This window comes from Cyclopterus lumpus, chromosome 14 (genome assembly GCF_009769545.1).
Source record: "Cyclopterus lumpus isolate fCycLum1 chromosome 14, fCycLum1.pri, whole genome shotgun sequence".
NCBI classification, from domain to species: domain Eukaryota; kingdom Metazoa; phylum Chordata; class Actinopteri; order Perciformes; family Cyclopteridae; genus Cyclopterus; species Cyclopterus lumpus.
Genome location: NC_046979.1, coordinates 12,187,780 through 12,210,683, shown reverse-complemented (window position 1 = coordinate 12,210,683; position 22,904 = coordinate 12,187,780). Strand labels below are relative to the sequence as shown.

Here is a 22,904-nt window from a genome sequence, read left to right as displayed (position 1 = left end):
TAAGATCACTTCGGCCAGAGGTTGCCAAAGTCTGACGTCTAACTTTTTTCCATAATTTGCAATAGAATCCAAACACATTGTCTGAGATCAGTGACAGTGGCGTATTTAGAGTGGTTTGGGAATGTTTTTATGTCATAGTACAGTGATTATTAAGAACATCCTGCATGGCACTTTTCCCTCAATCTCCAGACATTTCAGATCCATAGCTGTGTTCAGCTGGTTTTAATTTAGAGTTGGTGCACACACAACAGTGCTGTCTGGCACTGAGCATGGGAGGGAAGAGTGTGCTAAGATGTTGGGTCAAGTCCTGGAAGAGGATACAGTAAAGTAAAATGTGTCCAAAATGTGTGATCATCGGGGCAATTAGTGGCAGTAGAGGAACCACTTGTCCGTAAATATATACTGTATGTCATAAGGTCATGGAAGGTCACTAAGAGGAATAATCATATTTGTATATTCAATAAGCACTGTTCAAAAACTAATTTCTTAGAAACATTTAGTTTGCATGATCAACAACAAAGGTTTTGGTTTTCATTGGGAAGTGTATTATAGAGGAATATAAACAATCCGTGTCACATGCAGTTTAATTTTCAAAAAAATATGCGCACAATTATTTTGAAAGGTTAGACATATTCTCACTTTATTAATTAGGTTGATTTCCATTTTTATTTTTTAATATGTAATTCCACCATTTGTCCATTATATCGAAGCACTCTTAGAGCCTTTGGTTGTCTGAATATTTAGTTGCGCTGAGCAGTTGCACCAGCAAAGACTAACAATGGTCAGATTGTTGCAGCAAATTACAAATTACATGTTGATTAGTGACACTAGGCAATGTTTGTTACTCTTGAACAGTGGCATGCTAGCTGGTTCCCATCGTTTCCAGTCTTTTGGCTAAGCTAAGCTAACTGTCTGTAACCTTAAGAGATACATCCGAGTGGTGTCAAGCTTCTCATCAAACTCTCCACCAGAAAGCATTTAAAACTGTTTTCCTGTCCTGACTGAGTTTTATGACTAAATAAAGGCAAAAGAGAGCATGTTTACATGAATCTCAAGTAAGTCTAGGTATCAAAACTACATGTTCTTAACCAAAAGGTATACAACTAGCATAATGTCTTATATGTGTGAGGCATCTTTATTCTTTTTAAACTATCAACCTTGGATTTTGCTCCCACATGCATTGTCTGTGGGGCCTTATATAGACAGGTGTGAATCATGTCCAATCAACTGAATCACTGACGTCCTATCATGACCTCTGTTCGTCCCCTTTTAATCAGCTCTCTACGTTAAGCCAGCAGTCCTTGTGCAAACTTCTACTCCCCTCTAGTTAACTGCCATGCATAATTTTAAGCTACACATACAGTACTATTTCATATTTGTTTACGCAAAGTCACATGTACGGTATGATAAACTGCAGAGAAATATGAATCACATATGAGATGGGACGCTTGTGTAGAATTACTGGTAAATAGAGCATTGTGTAACTGTTATGTTATACTTCAATTTTGACCTGTTGTTGTGTTCAATGTTTATGAACATATATTCTCACCATGCAGATGCCTTTTGTTCAGGAGATGGAAAAAGACAAATCTGTATGAAATAACTTTTCAGGAAATCCTTTAAACACATTTTTTTCGGATGAAGATGTATGTGGTAGACGAGCCATGTAAACAGAAGTGGTCCAAAGCCAATGACAGATTTGCAAGTGTAGACATAACTACTGCCTTGGCTAAGCTACTGTCAGCTAGACATACCCTAAAGTTGTACATTTATGGTAATATTCTGGAAGTTGTGTTTCTGTAAAGTCTTGTCTCCTAAAAATGATGATCTTATATAACAAAACTGCATTATGTCGCTCTCTATTTTTTAACATATATTTATGGTATAGGTTTTAACTTTGTTTGGTTCCATTGCACTTTCAGCTTAAACAATAGAAATATAAGATTAATGGAACACATTAGTATTAGTATTAGTATTAGTATAAGTAACTAAAATCATTTTATTTAACATTTTTTCCTTGAGATAAAAACTAAAATAGGATTGGGTAGTATTGCCAAATTTCATCATATAATGCTTTGTATGATATCTACAATATTTCTTGATTTCTTTGTTCATTTTCCGACACATATCCATCAACTAACTAATTGGTGAGTTAAGGAAAAGGCTGTGGTTTGGGTTAAAATAATTCCAGAAGTAGAGTTACTTAAGTACGAAAGTTATGTTAACAACGGCTTCCCTGGTGAAAGATAAAACGTGTTTTCAGACCCTCCCATCAACCCCAAACTCCTCCCTACACATTATTGCTCCTTGTCGTACCTGTCCTAGCTCACGCTTAAGTGTATTACATAAAAAATGATTATGTGGGCTATGACACAATTGTAGTGCATAACTTTTTGTAGGTATAGCTACGAACAGTGTATGAGAACAACCTGAGCCTGGTTGTACAGGGACACACTGAGGTCAGGCTCACATTCAACAGCATAAAACATATTGATTTTGTGGAGTAAAAACAGACATAGAAACTTGAAAGAATTACTGAAAAGTGTATAAAATGTAATTGTATTTTTCTAATCATGTGCCCACGTTTGTGATAATTTACAGAGGTTCAGAAAAGCTTCTAATGGTAGCACTGTTGTATTTGTCATTCAAATGCATTCATTGTACATAATACAAACACCATAAAAAGCATACAAAATCTTCCCAAGCCATCCGTATTCAAAGTGAAATGATACACATAAAGAAAACTTTAACCACAATCTCTCAGTGGTAGGAAATATCTCACCTTACACACCATCTACCCCACGGAAAAAGGCCATATTTCCCTTGCACACTTACATGACTTATTGCATTGCATGGCTATTACACATCATGCCTATCACACACAGGAGGGTCCAGGCGGAATAGTAAACAATCATTCTCACTGGTGGTTTGGACAAAGAAATAGCGAGATTGATTAGATCTCTCCCTATTGGTCCACAGTTGTTCTAAACCAGGAGCACTGGAGATGTATTCAGTCTCTGTGGTGAGCCCGAAGGTGTTCCTCTCTGTTGGATTCACTCCCTTGGCTTGTGGTGACGCCTGACTAGCTTTGTTCTCCTCCTTCTCATTCCAGCTGTAAAAGAGGAGTTAAGAGTTAATGGAGGGGATTGGAGGTATGAATGAATGACAAAATAAACATGTCAAGGTGGAAAGCTAAGTGTTGAATAGGTGAAAGGACTCAAAGGCAGATAATGGAAAGTAAAAAAGTGACAGGAGTGAAAGTAAAATCCAACAATATTTTCCAGCAGTGATTATGTGGTTTTTGGCACACTTGTTTTCGTCCAATCCAACGTTGGTGTTGATGAATTTGTCATCAACAAAGTATGCTCTCACCTGGAGCTTTCCTGGCAGCAGCAAATCCACCTTTCCCTGTGACTCAAAGAAACAATACAGTCAATCACAGCTTTCAGGCCAACACAGACATGCAAGTGTTATTCAAAATCTGAGCAGATCCAATAAAGTTATGATTCTTCACCTTGAATGAGCTTGGTAATTCTGTCCGATTCCTGATCAATCAGCTGTGGGTTGCCGTGGATGGTGGTGATCTTAGAGAAGTCTGGGCCTGACGTTCATAACAAAACCATTAGACCACAAATACTGAACAATTGAACAGATACAATCATGAATGGAGTTACATCAATTCAAAAGAATGTATCTCGTTCTTTTTTCCACCTTGAAGCAACCACATATCCTGACTGAATGCAGATATATAATATGATTACTTCAAGGAGGAAAGGACAAACATTTGAAAGAAAGCTGTTTGGTATGAAGAGTTTGTGTAAGGAGATTCTACCCTTAATGATAAAAGGCTCATTCGCTGTGGTGTATCTTGCTCCACCTTCGGACCGGCAGCGGAGAAGGGTGTTGAAAGTCATTAAACGACTTAGTAACGACAGACTGACAGGTATATAGACTCCGCAAAAACACTTCCTCCGCCACCGTCAACACAAAGTCAAGCATATTTGTGCAGTATTTATGAACACATACACACATTCTTAGCCCACAAACTAAGCTGCAAGACCCTTGTGAAGCCATTTTAGGTGAAAACAGCTTAAAGCTTACCTGCACACACACCTGCTATTGGCCTAAAGGTCTGAGTTGGGTACCATGAAAGCCATTTCATTCCAAGCATGGATTTTCATTGGAAAAAATGTGCACAGAAATGTATAGAATTGGTTTGATTGGTTCTCATGAATGTTGCACACCCCGTGGAATATTTGTATGAATATATGTTTGACCAGTGAAATCCTTTGTTCAAACTGATGACATAAAAAATATATTCATCATCCATCCATCCATCCATTTTCAATACCGCTTAATCCTCATTAGGGTCGCGGGGGCGCTGGAGCCTATCCCAGCTGACATAGGGCGAAGGCAGGGGACACCCTGGACAGGCCGCCAGTCCATCAAGGGCACATGTAGGGACATACAACCATTCACTCTCACATTCACACCTATGGGCAATTTAGAGATCAATTAACCTGCAGCATGTCTTTGGACTGTGGGAGGAAGCCGGAGAGCCCGGAGAGAACCCACGCTGCCACAGGGAGAACATGCAAACTCCACACAGAAGGACCGCTCCGACCGGGAATTGAACCCGCGGCCCTCTTGCTGTGAGGCGACAGTGCTAGCCACTACACCACCGTGCAGCCCCATATTCATCATTCTACATAATAATTAACCATTCACTGATGTATATGGCGCAATGGATTTTCGGTACGATGAGAGTTAGTTTTCGGGGTAACGAACTGTCGGACAAATGAGCGCTCAGTCTGACGGGACATTTTTCAGACTATTGGTGTTTCGAAATAATGTGCCTTCGGAACAATGGGTCGTCCCCAATAATGTACGACAAACACTACAAAAACTACCTCAACAACCACATTGAGGACACTATATGGCTTGAGATCGCAGAGTTGCTGGGATACGATTTATTTGGTAATGTAGCTGATATGCACATGTAGCGTTATATGTTGGTCACGGTACCGGGCTAGCAACAACAGTTAAGTGTGAGCATAACATTTGGGGTCTGAATAGTTTGTTTATTATGGAGTTTAACACTTAGACATTCTCTGACCGTTTTTTGTTGTGTGTAGTGGACATGGGCAATATTTAGGAAAAAACTAATTGGGACTCATTGACGAAAAAGGGAATACAGCCATGCAGATAATTTTTAACGGAACCGATGTGCATAATTGTCATGTGCAAATCTTTCATATTCCTGCAGGACATTTTCTCATTGCATTGGTGAGAAACCGTTTTAACAGGGTACATTTTAATTTGCACCAATTAAAGACTACTACTTTACTATAAATTACTACATATTTTAGGATTTCATAATTATTTCATCTTTTTAAATATCAAATGCTGTTCACATTATCTTTGTGTATTTTATTCTTAGGCTCGCCCAGGGAGAGCACAACAACTCACTCAGTAGGTCCACATTTTTTAAATGATTATTAATGTATATAAATATACTTCTAGTACTGTTAGATGTCTGCCAGACCACCCTGTTAATACAGGTGAGGCCCTCCCTTTGTGTGCTGTTAAGCGTCCCCAGGGGAGAAATTATTCAGATATTGATTTTGATTGAAGCAGAATGTTGTGTAGTTTTTCTATTTGGACTTCACAACTCTAGAGGTAATGGAACTATTTGGATCACACGTGTCGGAAACATATTGGGAAGGCGGTCAAGGGCTTACATGAAGTCCGTGGTCACAGAGCCTAAAGCAATATTAGGGCACTTGTGCCTATGCCACACATTTCTAGTGGGACAAAAATTATGATTGAGATTACTTTAATATATATCTTTTTTAGGAAAATCCTACTCATTCTGCTTAAAAGGCTAAAATAGTGCACATGATGCAGCTGATGATTTAATTGATCATCAGAAATGAGATTTTGACATTAGATTAGTGATGATGCTCAGTTAACTGTGGTCAACAGGAACACAGATGTATTTGTTAAAAGAGCTGTTAGAAGATGCATGAACTTATTTTTTTACTTTAAGCTCGTCAAAGGAGTAAACATGTTCAGAGAAACTGACCTTTTCCATCTTTATCAAGCTCTCCACCTGTGTCAAATAAATCATGTTAGGTCATCACATCTATGTCAAAACCTTTGTAAATTCCACATTTGATTATCTAACCTATCATTTGCACTCAAAATATAAATGATGTAAACATTCTTAAACATTCAGGAACTTACCCTCGATAACTCTTGTAACCTTTTTAATGGCGGATTTTCCTTCATTGGTCCTGGTTACATGTGTGAAGGAAGGTTCTCCCTCAATGACCCTGGTTACATGTGTCAAGGAAGGTTTTCCCTCAATGACCCTGGTTATATGTGTCAAGGAAGGTTTTCCCTCAATGACCCTGGTTGTATGTGTCAAGGAAGGTTTTCCCTCAATGACCCTGGTTACATGTGTCAAGGAAGGTTTTCCCTCAATGACCCTGGTTGTATGTGTCAAGGAAGGTTCTCCCTCAATGACCCTGGTTACATGTGTCAAGGAAGGTTCTCCCTCAATTACCCTGGTTGTATGTGTGAAGGAAGGTTCTCCCTCAATGACCCTGGTTACATGTGTACGGTCTCCCTCAATGACCCTGGTTACATGTGTCAAGGAAGGTTCTCCCTCAATGAGCCTGGTTATATGTGTCAAGAAAGGCTCTCCCTCAATGACCCTGGTTACATGTGTACGGTCTCCCTCAATGACCCTGGTTACATGTGTCAAGGAAGGTTCTCCCTCAATGACCCTGGTTACATGTGTACGGTCTCCCTCAATGACCCTGGTTACATGTGTCAAGGAAGGTTCTCCCTCAATGACCCTGGTTACATGTGTCAAGGAAGGTTCTCCCTCAATGACCCTGGTTACATGTGTCAAGGAAGGCTCTCCCTCAATGACCCTGGTTACATGTGTCAAGGAAGGCTCTCCCTCAATGACCCTGGTTACATGTGTCAAGGAAGGCTTTCCCTCAATGACCCTGGTTACTTTGGTGATCTCCGGCTCCCCCTTGACGACCACCTCAGTGATTACTGGTTCTGATTCAATGACTCTTGTAACCTTGGTAACGGTTGGCTCTCCTTCAATGACTCTTGTAACCTTGGTAAAGGTTGGCTCTCCTTCAATGACTCTGGTGATCTTGGTGATAGTTGGCTCTCCCTGAATGACTCTGGTCACCTTTGTTACGCCAGGGACTGTAGAGAGAGAGCGGTAACATGAGAATACTTGAGAATGATAGGAAGAAATGTTATCCTTCGAACACACTCATCAAACACAAGTCATCAAAGCATGCAGAACAAATAGAGGCTGGTGGGTGTAGGTTATTAGATTGCATTGTGATAACCGGTGCTGTTACACTACATGGTCCAGTGAGCTAATGCAGATTTACCTTTAGACCAAAATGTGTCATTTTAATTCCAACATTTTAAATACAGCGTAATATTATGAGGAATAGTTTGCTTGCTTTACAAAGATGAATCACTTTTCTCTCAATTTAAGCATAACGGTTTAGCATGAAACGCCCTTGAGGTCCAGACCGTCAGCTCTATGGTCCATGTCGTGCCTAATTACCGTTGAAAATTGGACTTCATCTCTACTATGTTACACAATATATAAAGTATCCCATCTGTATTTAAAAAAAATAAAAATGTATAGCCTTTATTTAACCAGGTCGGCCCCGTTGAGATACAATGACCTCTTTTTTTATGAAAGTGCACTGGACTATGCCCAACTTAAAGATCATCATCCAAGAGTCCTCTAAGGTCTCTGACTGTTATGCTTTGACAGCCTAATTACATCATCCCTAAAGGAGCTCATTAAATATGCCAAGAGGTCCAAGAGGATTAGCGCAAGAGCAAGAGTGGATAATCAGCGGAACAACTATGGACGATGCCTGAATGGACCGATGACATGCAGGCAATATGCTCCAGATTGGATTTCAACTCAAGAACAGATGCACATTGTTGAACAAAGGACATGAATTGGTTTCGACTATTGAATGATCAATAGCCTAAACTTTTAATCATGTAGCTGGTAGTTGGGGTCTTACCTGTTTCAACGTGTGTAGTTGTGATGATCTTTCCTGTGAAGTAACACAAGTAGTTTTAAGTCGTTGCAAATGCAATTATATTCACACGTCATGAGTGCTAAAGACACTTACTGATGAACGTGAGTGGGATCTCTTCATAAGAAAATCCAGAAATAAACTGAAGAACAAAAAGCATAGAATGAAATGCAGAAGACTCACAAAATAATAGCGATTCACATTGACCGATGCATATCCAGACTGTGTATTCTGTCTTCTATCTACCTTTATCTGGATGTACTTAATCAGCTTCCTCAGGAGGACCAGGAGGTCCTGGCGGCCCACAGGAAGATCTGTAAGTAATATACATTATCAAAATAGCATACCATAACCCATTCCAGCACATGTGCACACTACATGATTGTATAATAATGTCTGGTGTTCTCACCTGCAGGATAGAGAACATTCTTCACCACATGGATCACACCATTTGTTGCCATCAGGTCACTCTCGGCCACGTCCACAGAATTGACATTAATAGAGTTGTTCACCTATCGAAAACAGAAAAAAACACTATATGTACATCTATTTTCAAGGGTATCAATAAACACATTCTTATTTTGTGAGCTACCCCAGCTACTACCATAAAATAATTACTGGATTTAAAGACATACAATTTTATGAAATTATTTCATATGAGAGGTTTTGATATCAGGTCCTAGGCAGTGTGCTGCTCTGTCGGAAGTGAGCTTCCGAATTTTCTGAAATTCAAGGTGTAGGTGACTGAAGGTGGACATGCTGAGTCAGCAAGGTGTGTTTGCCTCTGGCTCTCTCTCACCCACCAACTTGAGCCAGATCATGCCTGTCCCGATGGAGAATTATTTCAAATAAGCTTTCCTGTGTCCATTATTAAGAAAGTCCTTGGCCTGATCAGCGCGATAGGAGAAAGAGGGAAAGCAAAATTGAGCTAATGGGTGAAATTATAATAAAACTGAGGTGAAGACTGAAGAGCAGTCAAGGCAGACAGAGAAAAATGGCAGGTGGAGGACATCAGAGTGATAGGTGGGGAGTGGTGGATGAATACTGAGGGTGGGCGTTGATGGAAACGACAGGAAGCCAGAGTTTATTACTTCTGGCCTTTCTCCAGAGATATTTAGCTTTGAAGTAATAGATTAGCAGTGGCTCTTTGATGCTATTGCTTACATGAGAATGTGGGGAAAGATTAGATTTGAGTTTTACAATGGAGTCTTTGAGAAAACCCCCGAAATGTGTGGTAATTTAAAACTTAATTTCATAATACAAAATATGCTCTTAAATGAGAAATATGCTTCTTCATCAATTGCATCTTCCTACATTTCCCAGAGTTCTTATTTATTTATTCAAACGTGGGCAGGAATTGAAAGCTAGCGATAGTTTGTGGGTTATAATCATTGTTCCAAATCTTACTCAAAACACACTTCATTGTGCTGATGCAACCTACAAATGATTTATCCCTGTACGATGATTGTTGAATGACAGATTCAGGAAACCAGTCCTGTCTCTTTGATTCTGAGGACACAAATACACACTCAAGTGATGGATTTCACATACAGATATAACTTGCAGGTTATTGCCCTGGAGGGTTTTGAGCAGATTGGTTACTCCTCCCTCTAATCCTCCATTGATGAATATGCCATTGCTGAAGTGGTACAGCAGAATGATCCTCAGCGCATTCAGATCACCTGTCAATGACAGCAAAAGGCAAACAAGATTTACATATTGAGAGAGAGCATTGATTATGTTTTTCTCCTCTCATCCTTGCAATGCAACTTTAAATCAGTAAAAGCTTGACAGCGATCCCCAATCTTACAAAGGGAGATACATGAAAGCGTGTGGATGTGTTAGTTTCAGAGTTCTCACTTTTGAGCAGAGCAAAGTCCTCTCTACTGAGATTAGCAAAGGCATCGTCAGTTGGTGCAAAGATGGTGTAGGAGCCTTCCTGCTTCAGCAGATCAGTCAGACCTGCTGTCTCCATCAGTGACAGAAAAATCCTATATTTGTAAAAAAAAAAAAAGAGACAAAAATAGAAAGAAGAAAGTCAATTAACACAAGTATACATTCCAGTACTGTGGGAATGAAATTAAGCCTACATTTAAGAGCATCTGCAGGTGGCCTTTTTACTCTTTTGGATTCATGGAAATGATAATGACATTCATGTTTTAAAATCCACAAGGCAGCATAAAAACAATAAAAGTAGACATTTTGTACCAGTTTTGTTCTCAATTTCAGTTTTACATCACGGTGAACTACTGTGTTTCATTCAGACTGAACAAACCAGTCAGGACATTCACTTTCTCGGCAAGGAAAAGAACAGCTCTGGCTGTAATGGAATAATGGGTCCTGAGCACGGAAGAGACCAGATTTTATGTTGCGTTTGAGCCCAAAACTGGAAGGGTGTTTCTCTTTTTGGACAGGAGGCTCATGCTTATTGGAATGTGATTGAGTTCGGTTTTGGATTTGAGTGAGGGATTGCAACTTACGAATGCAAATTGTAATGTCATGAATTCATAAATATTTATATACAACAACAACAATAAAAAAAAAATGATTACATCCAAAACAAGTACATCAAAAACATCTGTTAAAATAAGGTGTAGTTCTTACTTAAACCGTCTATCATCAACCAGGAGCTCGTAGATTGTTTTTTTGGACGGTTTGATGAGAGACCTCACAACATGGAGGGCACTTTTGCTTCCCTCTTTACTGCCACGCACCATACAGGCGTTTTCTATGCACACAGCCTAACAAAGAAGAAGAACATTCAGAGAGCAGAATAACTGGCCTAAAAGTCACTGTACAAATGTGGTAACTATTTAGCTTCTGTGATGGAGGCGGTCCTGTTTGATTGCAATCAATCAAAAAGAAAAATACAAAAATGACATTAAACCAAGCTGTTCCTAATATCTGAATCACCAGAGCAGAAAAGCACTTCATCTTGCAAGGCCAGGACTAATTAAATGTTTTATTGCATTTGCTTTCAATTGATTGAAAAAAAGATTGCCAAATCATGTTAACACTTAATAAGTGCCTGGTAATGACTTTCAAATTTCCAATATGGAAGCCAACCCTCTTCATTGTCTTTCCATAACTTCTTTTTTTATCTTATTTTCCTGTTCCTTTCCAACTCTGTTTGACTTTCCACACACACACACACACACACACACACACACACACACACACACACACACACACACACACACACACACACACACACACACACACACAGACACAGTTCTCACAGTGCGGTAAATGAAGACTCTGAGCAGTTTGCCAGCAAGTGTTTCCAACAGCTGTCCATTGTAGAGTTCACTCAGTTTAACTTTCAGCTTCAAAATGTGGTTTTCCAAAATGAATTTCAGCAGGCTCTGCTCTGTTGACATCACCTCAGCTGATAAAGAGAGAAGAGTGACAGATTTAAAATGACGGGTAATGTTACATGTAACTCCTTATTACATATTTCTACTTCTGGATGCCTTAACAAGTTTAAGTGAAACGTATATAATGAGTATATGAGTTTGAATCTGTGAAAAACAACATTTGACTTTTCCTTCACATTCTTGCTCAAGGTCAATCCTCTCAATCACTGTGCCACCCACAATAACTTGTTTGGAGATCAACTCACTTGTGAAGGCATCGTTGACAGGGGCAAGGAGAGTATACTCTGTCTTTGGACCAATGGCAGCCGCTAAGCCCAATTCAGACACCATGTCGTTAAAAGTGCTCTGGCCGTCTCCCATCAGCTCGACCCCTTCCTTGGCTGATATGAATCACATAAACATAACATGTTTGTGACCACAGAGAGACAATTTAGCCAAATGATCTGAACATATATTAATATTTGCTGAGAGAGATTATTCAGGATGTGTTTTACCTGAGTCAGGGATGAGCACCTGGTCGATGAGGTGGATGACGCCATTAGTGGTGACTATGTCCTTCTTCAGCACCATCTTGATTCCATTGACTGTCAAACTGTCGCCATCACAGCCGATCTCTATGGTGCTGCCCTCCGCGGTCTCATACACTGACCCTGCCATGATTGCTTCTGAACACTGGACACTGTTCAACAGGTGGTAGTTAACTAAGGCTGGTGGGTCGAAGTGTGAGAGAGAAAGAGTGTTAAACAGAAACAGACACTTTGGGGGTTGCCTGTAGTTATTTTTGTAATCAGGTTGTGTAACGTGAGCTTTCCACTTGTGATTCTTACATGCACACGGACAGACTCTTTTAGAAATAGTTAGCCACTTTTGTTAACATTTAGATATGGGATTACACCTCCGACTGTTAAAATCAACAATGCCTGGGCTGTGAAAGCAAAGCAATTCCAACAGGAAACACCCTTCCAAATCTCATGCATTCTCTCTCTTCACTTCCCTTTTAGACCAAGACACAAGGCTCCATATCATCTTTATTTTGAAGGCTGTTCTTCCACGGTTGGTCAGTGAAGCCTGTTTGCCAAGTGTCTGTGAATTTATCTGAGGTCATATTGTGTCCCCTGAGGGAGCCACTTAATGAGGACACTGCAAACTGGCTTCATGCTAAAAGACGATCCTGGCACGCCAGTGACTGAGCAAATAAGCAGATAAGCTGCAACTGTGGAGACGTGAATTTCCTGCTTTCATTGTGTGGTTTGTTTTTTTGTGAGTCTGGTCTTTACTCCTGAGAACTAAGTTGTGTATGCTTTTGGGAGAAATTTGCAGAAATTGATTGGAGAATGGTTTCAGTAGTTTAGACATTACGTGTCAGCATGTATTACGCATCCATCCCGAGGAGAACATAAATGTCTGCACCAAATGTCATGGCATTTCATCCAATATTTGTTAAGATATTTCACTAAAAGCAAAACCTCTCATTGGCACTAGGGTATGAATGGGAATGAATGTACATAATTGTGTGCCAATCATCTCTGGTTCATGTGGAGATACTTTAGTCTGGACAAAAGTGGTGAACTGACTATCTGGCCAGCCAGCATAATCTACAGCAGAAATATTTAAGTGCTCCAAACTGTTGCACATCAAAATCAACCAAAGCATGGTATGTTAGCAATTTATGTCATCATTAGTGTGTGCCATGTACAATGTACCTGCAATTACAGCCTTGTCTCCCATGATACGCTCCAGGTAGCCTGGGCTCAATTTGTCAAAAGCTTCATCAGTGGGAGCAAACAGGGTGTAGTGGCCAGGCTGGTCCAGCTTGTCCATCATATCAGAAGCCAATACTGCATCCTGGGTAACAAGAAGACAGCGTGTCTCACGTTTTGTTATTCAGAGATATACAAAACTAATAATTCATCAGAGTTTCTGATGAATTATTATTTTTTACACACATTCCACTTTCTGAACATTCATTCACATGTGACATTGGTTTTGTGGCCCATTTTCAGCTGAGAGTGCTTTTTATATTACATACTCTGAAGGTGGCGAGCTCATCGGTGACATCCAGGACTTCCTTGATGTTGTTGCCAACACCGCTGATGACCCGATCAATGACATGGACCACACCATTTGTGGCCACCTGATTACCATGGATGATCCTGGCACAGTTCACTGTCACAATCTTTACAGAGAGGAAACGTTATATTAAACCAAGACCATCATCAGGGTAAGAAGTCTTTTCTGTACAGAATTCAATGATGTGTTCTTGCAATCTTGTACATGTCAACAAACTGACCCCATTTGAGTAGTGGTTGATATAGAGCCCCAGGTCATTGTACATGGAAGTGAAAGTCATGTCGTTCTTCAGGTCTTTGGTCAAAATCCGGTGGTTCACCATGTGGAAGTGAAGAGCGTTGTACAGCTCGATGTTCACGTTGCTCACCAGTGCAGCCCGTACAGTCTAGGTAAATCACAACAGCAGAAAAGTGTGAGTAATTATTGCATTTATTGTATTCTTTAGAAAGGTTTGAACCCTCTAGTCCACTTACAGATTCTACAAGATTCCAGGCATCATTGCTAGGTGCAAACATGGTAAAGGAGCCTTTGCCTTCAATTTCCTCTCTCAGCTTGGACATGTCGGAGTATTGCTGTGTTGTCGTCGCCTTTACAAGCCCCAGCGTACCATAGACATGGTCAATTGGAGCCACTGAGGGGAAGCAAAGAAATTGTTCCTATTCAGAAACAGACTATTCTATAGTACGAGTGAATACAAATTCAGAATTTACCAGTAGAGAATAGCAAAAAGAAGCTGTAGTGAGAGCCACTTACCTGCAGGGCATCCTCTCATACCCTGCAGCTTGATGTACCCAGGACAGCATTCATATAGGACCATGCTTCCAAAAAAAAGCACAAATATGTTAGATACAATAGATTAACTGATCTTGATAAACATAATGTTATGATATTCATGCATAAACTGTGAACATGAATGAAAGTAAGAAAAAAAACCTCTGGACCTGTACAAAGAGATAATGGCACGTGGACTAAGAACAGTGAGGACATTTAAGACAGAAGAGAAAGGCTGCACAAATACAGGATCTTACTCACCAAATACAACATCCATAATTGGGCAAAGCACATTTTAAAGTCAAAGCAGAAAAAAAGTGAGGGCTTAAGAAAAAAAAAGGATCACATCGGATCAGGAAAAACTCCCCAAAAATAACACAGGGAAAAAAGGGAAGAAACCTTCAGGTGAGCAACAGAGGAGGATCCCTCTCCCCAGATGGACAGAAGCAATAGATGTCATGTGTACAGAATGAACAGCATTTACAAAGTTACATAAACACATTACATGAATATGACAATGTATGAATGGACCTCCATTCCATGAAACAGAAGGATGTAGAGAGGAGGGGGGGCGGGACAATCAGCAGGGGCTATCAGCCGGGCCGAGTCAGGAGGCCGGCTCACCAGGCATCAAACACCTCCAGGTCCAATGGACTCTCTGAGATGTGAAGTCACAAAGACTCCGGGAAGGAAGCATGCATAAGTAGAGAGAGAAGAGGAGATAGGTGCTCAGTGTATCCTAAAACATCCCCCAGCAGCCTATAAGCCTATAGCAGCATATCTAGGGGCTCGACCAGGGCACACCTGATTCAGCCCTAACTATAAGCACTATTAAACAGGAAAGTCTTAAGTCTATTCTTAAATGAGGTGACTGTGTCTGCCTCTCAGACTGAAAGTGGAAGCTGGTTCCATAAAAGAGGAGCTTGATAACTGAAGGCTCTTGCTCCCATCCTAACTTTTTGGACTCTAGGAATCACAAGTAGCCCCACATTTAGTGAGTGCAGCACTCTAGTGGGGCAATATGGTACTACAAGCTCCTTAAGATATGATGGTGCATCACCAATCAAGGCTTTGTAGGTGAGGAGAAGAATTTTAAATGTGATTCTTGATTTTACAGGGAGCCAGTGCAGAGCAGCTAATACAGGAGTAATGTGATCTCTTTTCTTAGTTTTTGTGAGTACACGAGCTGCAGCATTCTGGATCAACTGGAGGGATTTAAGAGACTTATTAGAGCAGCCTGATAATAAGGAGTTGCAGTAATCTAGTCTAGAAGTAACAAACGCATGAACCAGCTTTTCTGCATCTTTTTGAGACAAGATGTGCCTGATTTTCTGAAATGTTACGTAGATGAAAAAATGCAGTCCTTGAGATTTGCTTAACGTGGGAGTTAAAGGACAAGTCCTGATCAAAGATAACACCGAGATTCTTTACAGTGGTGTTGGATGCCAGGGCAATGCCATCTACAGAAACCACATCACCAGATAATTGATCTCTGAGGTGTTCAGGGCCGAGTAAAATAACTTCAGTTTTGTCTGAGTTTAACATCAGGAAGTTGCAGGTCATCCATGTTTTTATGTCTTTAAGACATTCTTGAATTTTAGCGAGCTGGTTGGTCTCCTCTGGTTTGATCGATAGATATAATTGAGTATCATCTGCATAACAATGAAAGTTTATGGAGTGTTTCCTGATAATGTTGCACAAAGGAAGTATATATAAGGTAAATAAAATTGGTCCAAGCACAGAACCTTGTGGAACTCCGTGATTAACGTTGGTGGTCATTGAGGCTTTATCATTTACAAATACAAAATGAGATCGATCTGATAAATAGGATTTGAGTATTCATGTAAAAATCATGTTTAATGGAGGAATAGATTATGTGTTTCAAGTCGAGTTTTACTTAAAATGAACCGTGGACGATAATCAAACATTTAGACATTTCATTTGGAGTGATCCCAGGATAACACACATCTTCCAAGATGCAAACGAACTGGCAGTGAGTCACTACTGGACGATGATCCACCAGAGAAACAGCCATAGAGTTCCTAAATGCTGGAGTAAGTTTAATTGGGGTTTAACCCAAAGGACTTTATGCGTTCCAGTTGGAGCTTGTTTTGTGTTTGCTAAAGAGGTTTGGGGCAGAGTTTAAAGGTTTCCTGCTTTCTGTTTTCCCATGGAAACACTTTCAATATGAACTCTCGGCCCTCTCTGTGGGGTTCAAAACAAGAAACTGTTTGCTTTCCTTTCAGAAATTGAACAGAAGTGATATATTATGCAAGAGAAAAATACTCCCTTCATAGCCACTTCAAACACACACGCACGCACACACACACACACACGCACACACACACACTTGCTCCCTTCAACTCCAACTCCCTTTAAAGAACTTGCATGCTTTGGCAAACCTCTCCAACCCACTTTAATCAGCATGTGGGTCTTTATGCTGTGTGCAATGATAAAGAATGGTGAATTGTTTATTTTTGGTCAAACAGCCATGTCACTTTTATTGCAGCCATTCTCTGCATTGACACTAATTGTTTGAATGCAAAATACATCAATATAAATGTACAGCTGGCTGTCAGGAAGCTATGATATCATTGCTCTCCCACTGTGGTCTGACCGGATAATGGATGCAGTATGCCAGCAAACCAGGCTTTTGGCAGTGTCACGGCATGAACTAGTTCGATGTGGCTTCCAGATGAGCAGTTGTGGAAACACAGGTCATGAATACACATACTTTGACAGAGACACATACTGTACACATGCAGAAACACTAGGTGGGGTTGTTGGCATCAGATAAAATCATTACAGTTGTTTTTCCTGTTATGTAATTAACAATCAACAGTGTCTCTTGTGTTTTCATCAAGGGACAGTGCCAGTGACTTCCTGAATACTTGACAACATGTTCTCTTTTTATACATGGGAATGGACTTTACCACTTCTCAGACACTATTATGGTTTAACCACAAATTAAGCCCTTTTTTAAATACTCCCTGCATGTTGTGTTGCTACCTACAGAACAATAATTTGAAGAAAATTGCTACCACCTGACCCTCCAGCAACGCACTTCAGGAGTTCTTTGTGGAAATTAAGGCATTAAGAAATCCTTATGGCATAAATTAACATGTATCAGAAATTGTAAAAAAACCAAGGACATGTTAAATTCACACCAGTGTAATTTGTTCTTTGTGGTAGCGGTTTCTAAGAGAATCAATCAGGCCTCAACTGCTGCACCCTCAAGACTTGTTTAAACTGGAGCTTATGAGCACACCAGCTTGCAATGTACACTGGAACATCCAAATAGCCATGCAATAGACTTAAACAATCTTTCATAATCTCCCCTCAACACCAAATCCAGCTCAGACATCACAGCTGCTTGGATTTCCTCCACTGCTCCTGAACAATGTCCTCACTGTGACCACAGACAGCGAGAGAAGGAGAGGAGACATTTTGCTGGCTTCTTCATTGTTTGTTTTTAATAATCTATATATTTGCTTGCTGATGCAATATTTGACATCCTTTTTATACCAAACCGTTGTCAGTTTTATTTGTACTTAAACTTGTTTAAAGCACTGTATATAAAGGCAATCATTATTATCTCAGCATAGAGTCCATCGCTGTACCATGGTGGGAGAAAATGACTCAATCCCTCTTTTATCCATTGTCTCTCTCTCTCGTCTCCTTATTGTCAGGCTCATCCTTAAACAGCAGCAGATAGTACGGCTGACTAAAAGAAGGTGTGTGTATGTGTGTGTACAGCTCCAGCCGAGCCTTACACTCCATCAACACATCGGCGGCTATATTTCCTATTTTCATATATTTGTTGCTGTAATATCGACTCATTCAGCACGTCATGGCACGGAAAATATGACACTGACATAAATCCATCAACAGGCCCTCTGATCTTATACATCCTGCAGAAGCTCAAATATCTAAAGCCATTCATGCACTCTACTCTTTTGCCCGTAATCCCAAATGTTTACATATTACTATCTTTATATTTGGCTTATTTAATCCAAGAAACATATTTTTTTTTGCAGTTTATTATTCTGAAGCAGCTATCACCTTTACAGTAGTACAGAACACTAGCAATATAAAAGAAATATGGCTAATTTGCCATGATAAAGAGTTTCATAACTCTGTATGAGACACATTCACACACTCTTGTTGCATGCACATATTATATACAGCACACATCAAGTATACACTACCCATACCAAGAATCCAAAACTAGTGAAACAAGAGCTACAATATATCCTCCGTTTTGCCAGATTGTACACACTCACACTCACACACACACTCACACACACACACACACACACACACACACACACACACACACACACACACACACACTAAAAGCATATGGGCAACATTTTTCTTGAGCACCTGAGACGTGTCAGAAGGGATGTGGGGATTACTGTCAAGCAGAGTTTACCCCATCAACGGGCTCACAATAGAGCGACTCCCGGCCCGCAGGCTACACGGCATGTCCAGACTCGAGAGTTGGGGAGGGCTTGATGAAGTCAAAAATAAATGATGTATAAATAGAAAGAATCTTTAAAAAGTGAGCCATGGATTAAGGTGACTTGAAGGAGACGGTCAGGACTATTATCTGGTTAGAACAGATTGAAAATATTCCTGTATATGTGAAGGACGTGTGGAAGCTGGGAGTGGTTAACATTTTGGGTTAGGTCAATTGAGTTCAGTGCAAATAATAATCATCAAAAAAGAAAAGTAAATCCAAACAAATCTCATAGCAATTAGATCCATTCACTCTTTTGGTCAAGACTTACGTCTTCTTGCCACAGATGGAGCCTTTGTACCAGTTCCTACATGTGCTGAAGTACTTCTTTTTAGAGCCCTGGACCTGTTGCAGGGCGCACACATTAGGTCTGTAAGAGAGAGGGGGGAGGGGGGGGGGGGGGGGGGGGGTGGGGGGGGAAAGAAAGTGAGAACCGGGGGTTGTAAAGGCAAGTTGAGGCAGGATGTGGGGAGAGGGGAGAAGATTGACATCATTTGGTAAAGTTTAAAATCTTGTTTTGTCTAATCTTCTTAATATAAGTCAATTTCAGAAAGCAATGAAAGATAATTCCCTTAATTTAGAATCAAATTCAATGGGTAAATTGGGTATATTATTTACAGCTGAAGAGTGAATAATAAATGTGCCAGACGATATTGAATTTTCCATTATGGCTTAAATCGATAATTTTATCAATATGTCTGACCTGTGCTCTTTGTGAGCACGTATATTAAACCCTTACAACTTACAGCTCTTCATATGGCTACATATCGGCTGTCAGCTTACTACTGCTACGATTATTACTGTGCAAATATTTATTCTGCATACAAATGCAAGCAAGTGGACCAGGGTGGTTACCTGCTGAATTACAAACGTAAAAATCTGCTGCACTGGTGTTTAAGTTTGGCATTTGTCACCTCTCTCTCGCCTTAAAACAGTCTTCCAATCCCACCCTCCATCACCCTTGTCCCATCTCCTTACCCTTCTTTCCGGGCCCGAATGCGACTGTGGGTGACTATCTTGTCATAGGCGGAAGTATCCACACTCCCTAGAGAACAGAGTGCCACCAGCACTGAGGTCACCACGAGCAGCTGATGCATCCTGGGGAGGAATCAGTCCTCAAGGGCACAAACACACAAGCTCCGGTTGTCTTATAAACACACACACACACGGACACCCCAAAAAAAAGAGATATGTGAGTCTGAGTCAGAGAGGGAGCCTTTATACCAACTCTCTAACACACACCCATACCCACCCACTCTCTTTTTACTCCCTCAGTCTTTTCCATATCATTACATCCTGCTCTCACCCACACACTCTTCCAAAATCCTTCCTCCTGCTTTGACTCAAGCTTATTGTCTCCCCCTCCCTCACGTTGCTGCACATGGATTTCTCATGAATTTCATTACCACCATCACATCCCAGAGCACCGAGGACTCGCTGGTGTTTGAGTACCTCAAACTTTACGTCGATCTACACTCTATAAGGACAGTTTCATACTCCATCTGTGGATTGACGGTTTTTTAAAGAGTATATTATGTTTTGACCTATGATTGACAGAGCATTTTTGACACACTTGGAGTCCACATCAGAGTAAAATTAAAGTAAGAGAGTGACTTATTAAAACTATAGAAAGCACACCTCTGAAATTTGGCAATGAAATATGTGAATTAAATTGTTTGTAATAGGTTATGAAATAAGGCTGTAAATCAAACTCAAAGACCCGTGGTGATTTATCTGAGTAGATGATGGGTTTACACTTTGCTTGACAGAAGCCTTACTATATTTTTACCATCCATCCCCTGGGATGGCACTCTCCTCATTACCTTCCCGATGTGGATATATAACTTCCACCAGCCTTGAACTTGAACTCCCATTTGCGCTCCGGCTCCTCTTTTATCCCCTCCATCCTCCCTGCTGTCATGTTCATCGTTCATCAGCTTCTTTCCCGGTCCGAACTTTTACAGCTGTCTCCTGTGTTGAAGCCAGATCTGATACTGTTTCAAAGGGGAAATCCTTGATGGAAAAGGCTCCCGGACATCGTCATGCACGGACTGGACGTGCGCATCTGAACAAGTATGCATCTAAACTGGGGAACAATATTCATTGATTTGAGAGCTGCATCATATGGTTTACACCACAAATGTGACCACACACGGAAGGCCCCAATGTAAAGGTGCAAGTTGAGTTTCTTATATTAAATGCATATAATGCAGTAAAGCAAAGATAAGAACGTTTTCACTGAGGTGTCCTTGGCCAAAAATAATGAGGGAAGAAATGAAGATTGCCTTGTTTTGAATAATTAACTAAAATCACATACAGCACATCACAGCTTTACTCACTCTTTCTGAACTGGCATGACCCCTCTGGTCCCAGGGAGGACAGCAGCCTGCAGGAGGCTGAGCTGTCTCCATCAGGGCACCATCCCTTTGGAGACAACTTCCTGTCTATGATGCTATCTTAGCATGTGAGACAAACTTCTCAGTCTGGGAAAACACATGTTCAGCCCAGCCAGGAATTTACAGTAATTTAAACCTTATTGACTTCCTTTCCCTTTTGCCTCTTAGATCCCTACCTACATACACATACACAGACACACACATAGTACATAAACGATTGTCACTTAGATTAAAGTTAATTTTAAATTGAATGCTTCTCTTTCCTTTGTCTCTGTTCTGTCAGCTTATAAACATTTAAGAGGAATTTAAATTCTGTTGAGCGTTTGCTTCCCAGAGTACTGCACCTCAGTCCTCTTCAGGTTGCAGGTGGTTATTTGACAGAGATATTGGCAGAGGAAGCAGTGAGCAGGAACCCCAACCCTATAATAACACTTCCCCCTAGTGGAGAGGACTTGTCAGTGCAGCCATGCGTGAGTCTGCTATTTGATCAATTATGTAGAATTAGACAATACCTAAATTACTGAATAAGATGTATGCGTGGTGAGTGTGAGCATGTGTATATGCAAGTTCAAGCCCTTTCCAATTATGTGTTTCTGCATCTGTGACCGTCTGGTTCAAAGTTGGCAGATCCATCACAAACCCGGGGGCATTTCTGCGCATCCTTTTGATCACACATGGAGCCCCGTTTCATCAACTGTTGAATATTTCATTCTTTTTCAATCGCCTGGTCACTTATTTGCCAATTGAACTCATTGAACTACAAATAGGAAAGTGAAAGAAAGCAGACAATAAATCAGTTCAGAGAAAACACAAATGTGTGGCCAGTGGAAGAACACAAAGGGAAGTTGTACATTTGTTGAAATCTGAGGTTTCAGATGAGCTTTCTTTCGTATTCTTATAACTTGAAGAAACTTACCACCTTGTCCTACATTTTTATCCATTTACAGAAAGTCATTAAGCCTGGTTCGGCTTCCTGAATAGGACGGCCCATTCCCACGCCCATACATCATTTACAAAGGAGAAAGAGTCTGTTTCAAGAAGATCTTTGTTACGACTGAAACTGCCTGTGCTACTAACATAAGATGTAACATCCATTACACACTTGATTTTCAGAAAGTAAAAAAAGAAACGCATGAGATACTCACAAAGTCCTGACTGTTTCTAAAATTGAAAGGGTTTGAACAAACGAGACCTGAAAGATTAACACACAAACACACACACACACACACAGGAACACACAGGAACACAATAGCTACTGCATCGTACATGGATTGATGGTCACATTTTTTTTTAAAGAATATAAATATGTAAGTATACAGTATGTCCTTCACATCAGATTGAATCCACAACAGGAAAATGAATCAAACCAAGTATTTTTGTATATATTTCTTTTGAATACCTCAGAATCGAACAGCCTTGATGAGTGATAATAAATGACTTAGAAAACATAATTATTGATAAACAAACTGTGAACACGTGCTAAGCAGCTCCCTAAAATCAATTATTGTCTGCAAAAGTAAAATTCTAATAACATAAGCGAGCATGTCTGCATCTGTCTGTATTCTGCATTGAAGAAAAGAAAAAGGCCAAATAAAGAGTATATTTGATCTATGTTTTAATTTCTATAATATCATTCATTCAAACTAACATGACATATCTATGAGTT

The 22,904-nt window shown here is 40.3% G+C and overlaps 1 protein-coding gene across 2 annotated transcripts; it reads right to left on the bottom strand.

The window, feature by feature from the left end:
- Nucleotides 1–640: 640 nt before the first annotated feature.
- Nucleotides 641–20,005, bottom strand: LOC117743102 (periostin-like). Of its 2 annotated transcripts, XM_034550862.1 has the most exons (23): nt 19,821–20,005; nt 19,114–19,212; nt 14,303–14,367; nt 14,023–14,180; nt 13,770–13,934; nt 13,509–13,655; nt 13,183–13,324; nt 11,974–12,186; nt 11,725–11,859; nt 11,342–11,490; nt 10,707–10,843; nt 9,963–10,093; nt 9,654–9,784; nt 8,512–8,614; nt 8,349–8,416; nt 8,199–8,244; nt 8,088–8,120; nt 6,833–7,233; nt 6,247–6,799; nt 6,086–6,112; nt 3,515–3,601; nt 3,373–3,408; nt 641–3,112 (listed from the first exon to the last, which is right to left on the bottom strand). In XM_034550862.1, exons 1-23 carry the CDS (start codon nt 19,937–19,939, stop codon nt 3,054–3,056), a joined length of 3,204 nt encoding a protein of 1,067 aa, XP_034406753.1. In that variant the 5' UTR covers nt 19,940–20,005; the 3' UTR covers nt 641–3,053. The 2 variants fall into 2 exon arrangements, with proteins under 2 accessions (XP_034406753.1, XP_034406752.1); XM_034550861.1 differs by having other exon boundaries at nt 6,247–7,233.
- Between the last annotated feature and the right edge of the window lie 2,899 nt (nt 20,006–22,904).